The sequence below is a fragment of the Miscanthus floridulus genome, chromosome 1, assembly GCF_019320115.1.
Source record: "Miscanthus floridulus cultivar M001 chromosome 1, ASM1932011v1, whole genome shotgun sequence".
Lineage (NCBI taxonomy): Eukaryota > Viridiplantae > Streptophyta > Magnoliopsida > Poales > Poaceae > Miscanthus > Miscanthus floridulus.
The window spans coordinates 21,592,053-21,595,407 of record NC_089580.1 but is presented as its reverse complement, the minus strand read 5'-3'; the positions used below and the strand labels follow the sequence as shown (position 1 = coordinate 21,595,407).

The following is a 3,355-nucleotide window of genomic DNA, read 5'->3' as shown; positions in this document are numbered from 1 at the left end:
TATTAAAAAATATATATACATCTATTGAATGGTATATAGGTATACATCTACTCCCACTGTCCATATAAGTTGACGTTTTTAGACTCTTTCACAGTGACTAATGCGGAAGGTAAAAGACTAAAACGCCCCTCAAAATGTAGAGATGGTGTATACATGCTTGTATGTATTGATGTAAATATGTTAGGTATTATTAGTTCACTTGGTATGGCATCCTCGCCTGTTGTTCCCGGCAACATGTTTCTGTCTTCTTGTTGGGGCACATTGAATTTTATGTAGCAATCTAGTATGTTTGGAGTAAACATAAATGCAACTTATAATGATATCTATACAAAGTCATTCTGATCCATTAATAGTGGTTACTGATGAAGCCGAGAAACTAACCCCCTTCTGAGGTGAGTTCATGTAAACCTCCTAGCAGTTGTTGCATGCATTTACTGAACGGGGATTTTGTAGTGAGTTCATTAAAGCACCCAGTTCAAGTTTGTCACCGAACTTAAATTTCATGGCCATAGTTAGCAAGAAGGCAAGAGATCACGAACATATCAATGAGACAATGACTGGATGATCAAGTGACACAGCATTAATTAGCAGAGCCGTGATAACAATGAATATCTCATCATCAACAATTAATCATCAACTCATCGAAGCAAAATCACCCAAAGGAATTAGCAGCAAAAGGAGGTGTTAATCATCGATCGCCGCCAGGGCGAGGCCATACGCCATTGCCGCCTACATGCACATCCCGCTGCCCCTCACCTCCTCGTCGTCCTCGACGTCGGCGCCCATCGCCGGAGACATGCTCCCACCTCCTCCAACGCCGCCGCCTCCGCCGCCTCCACGCGTCGTGGACGACGACGTCTGCGCGGCCCCACCGACGCCCCCGCCCCCGCTGCCGCCGCCGCCGGCCTTGTGGTTGTGCATCCATACCTTGAAGACCTGCCTGGTGACCCCGATCTCTCGGCAGAAGCGGCCCACCTCGTCGTCCCCAGGCGCGCGGCCGGGCTCCCGCTTGGGCATCCGCCAGCCGAGCCGCTGCGCGAACCGCGCCATGCGCTCCTTCTGCTCCTCCGTGAACTTGGTCCGCGTCCGCCGCCTGCTGCTCCCGGAGCCGCCGTGCGCGCCGCCGGCGTCACCGCCGCCCATGCCGGCCGCGGTAATCGCCATGTGGTGAATGCCGTAGCCCGGGGACGCGCCGGGGGAGGGCAGCATTGCGCCGTGCGCCCCCGCCGCCGCGGCGTCCAGGAACGCCTTCCGGTGGAAGTTGCGGTGGCAGCCGCAGGCGGCGCAGAGCATCGCGGCGGGCTGGCCGTCGTCGGGGGTGTACTCGCAGCACCCGTCGGAAGCGTATGTCCCGAGCTTCGCCGCGTGGTTGCGCATGCACTCGCGGTACACCTCCCGCGGCCGCTCCTGGTGCTGTTGCTGATCCATTGTCCGCCGGCCGGCTCTCCTCCACTCCTCTCCGCTAGCCTAACCTCTTCTTGCCTTTCTCTTCTTTTCTTGGTTGCTTCTTCTGCTCTCCTTCCCCCCCTCTCTCTCTAGCTAGCTACTAGGCATGTGGCTCTTTGAGCAGCAGCTGTGTTGTGTGCATGCTACGTGGGAGGTCGAGAGGAGAGAGATCTAGTATGCCGGTGCCGGGGATATATGAGCTGTAAACATCTCTCAGTTGCTTGCTGGGATGCAGATCGAAGGCCTGGTACGATAATTACGAGCAAGCACTGAAGACTGCAGCAATGTGGGTGATGAGATGTGTACGTACAGTTGTGGGTTGGCAGTTTGGGGCACGTCAAGATTCGTATGGCTGTCCTTGAGATCTTTGTAATCTGGGGCTGGGGCTGTGGTTCAGGACCAGAGCACAGGCGAGCAACAAGCAGCACAAGCCAAGCCAAGTACTACTGGTTGACTTTCCTATATGGCTTTTCTTTGAAGGGGAGAGCTGGTAGTAGGTGCAATGGTTCTGAGCGAGTGACCCATATCTTTCAAGATCTACTGCATCTTCGGTTCCAGGACTAAAACAACGCGTCTAAGCTTGCGATGCATCATGCATGCACAAGCACAACAATTGCTTTTTATTGTGTCAAACCAAAAACTTATTATGATTTGTTCAAACAAGAATTAGCCATACTCGATGTGATGATGATCATAGACACTCGTCGAGTTTTTCCTCTACTATTTATGTGTATACAACACTTGGGATGTATTAGAGAAAATGTTGTACTTCATCTGTCCTAAAAAAACTTGGCAGAATAGTATCAAGGACAAATGACCTTGGTACTCCTACTTATATTGAAGTGTTACCAAATATGACCCTCACTTTTTAACCTTCCACAATAATAACACCCTCCGTCTTGCAAAGAATATCATTTTCACTTCTCGAGAAATCAAATATTTTTAGCTTTGATCAAATATATACGAGAGATTATGTGCATAATAAGTATCATTATATTAATAGCTGAATATATTTACATTAGCATATTGTTGAGGGTGGCCTAAGAATCTAAACAGAACCTTAGCTAATTTTAACAACTAATTGTTAGCTATATAGGATGCAAACAGACCTATAAGATACATGGGATCTAGCACAAGAAAATGTTGTATGTGTGAAGGTGGAATGTTCTGAATGTTACTCGTAGTACTCTGCTTGAAAATGAATAATATTATGTGTAACGTTGCGTTGTTAACTGTTTTGCACGCGGTCCTATTTAATTTCGAACTTTCTTATTGGAACATTCCATAGCGTTAACCGGAGTGGGGACCCTCCTTCCTATTTGAAGACACTCCATAAACTTTTCTTAGTACTACTACTACTATGTTAACCAGGGTTAGCATATTACACTGTTCGCTTGTTGGTTTCAGCCAGCCCAAATCAGCCAGCCAACAGTGTTTTCCTCTCACAACGAACCAGCATCAGCCAGCTCAAACCAGCCCAGAAACCAACCAACGAACATGCCGACGAAAGCACTGGAGTGAGTATAGTAGCACAAGTGCCTGTTTAGTAGAGTACGGCTCTATCTGATTTGGAACCTTGCCTAATGAGGAATAATATGGTAGTAGCTTGCTCAATGCTCATGGACAAAGAAGGCGGGTCGGTGCTTCCTGCACAGCCTATTTTATGCTCTTTGGGTTGAGTGTACTGTACAGATTAAGAGGAAGACTAATCAAATAGTGTACGTAGTTAAATAACTAATCAGCATTGGAACTTGAGCTGTGTAAGCCCAGACAAAAAAAAAAGAGTATACTACTACACCTACTACCGGCCTGTTCGCTTGTTGGTTTCAGCCAGCCCAAACCAACCAGCCAACAGTGTTTTCCTCTCAAAAAAACCAGCACCAGCCAGCCCAAACCAGCACCAGCCCCA

The 3,355-nt window shown here is 48.3% G+C and overlaps 1 protein-coding gene across 1 annotated transcript; it reads right to left on the bottom strand.

Moving 5' to 3' along the window:
• Positions 1–652: 652 nt before the first annotated feature.
• LOC136475622 (zinc-finger homeodomain protein 11-like) lies at positions 653–1,513 on the bottom strand. Its single transcript, XM_066473153.1, has one exon. The coding sequence runs from the start codon at positions 1,426–1,428 to the stop codon at positions 730–732; it is 699 nt and encodes a 232-aa protein (XP_066329250.1). The 5' UTR covers positions 1,429–1,513; the 3' UTR covers positions 653–729.
• Positions 1,514–3,355: the final 1,842 nt, after the last annotated feature.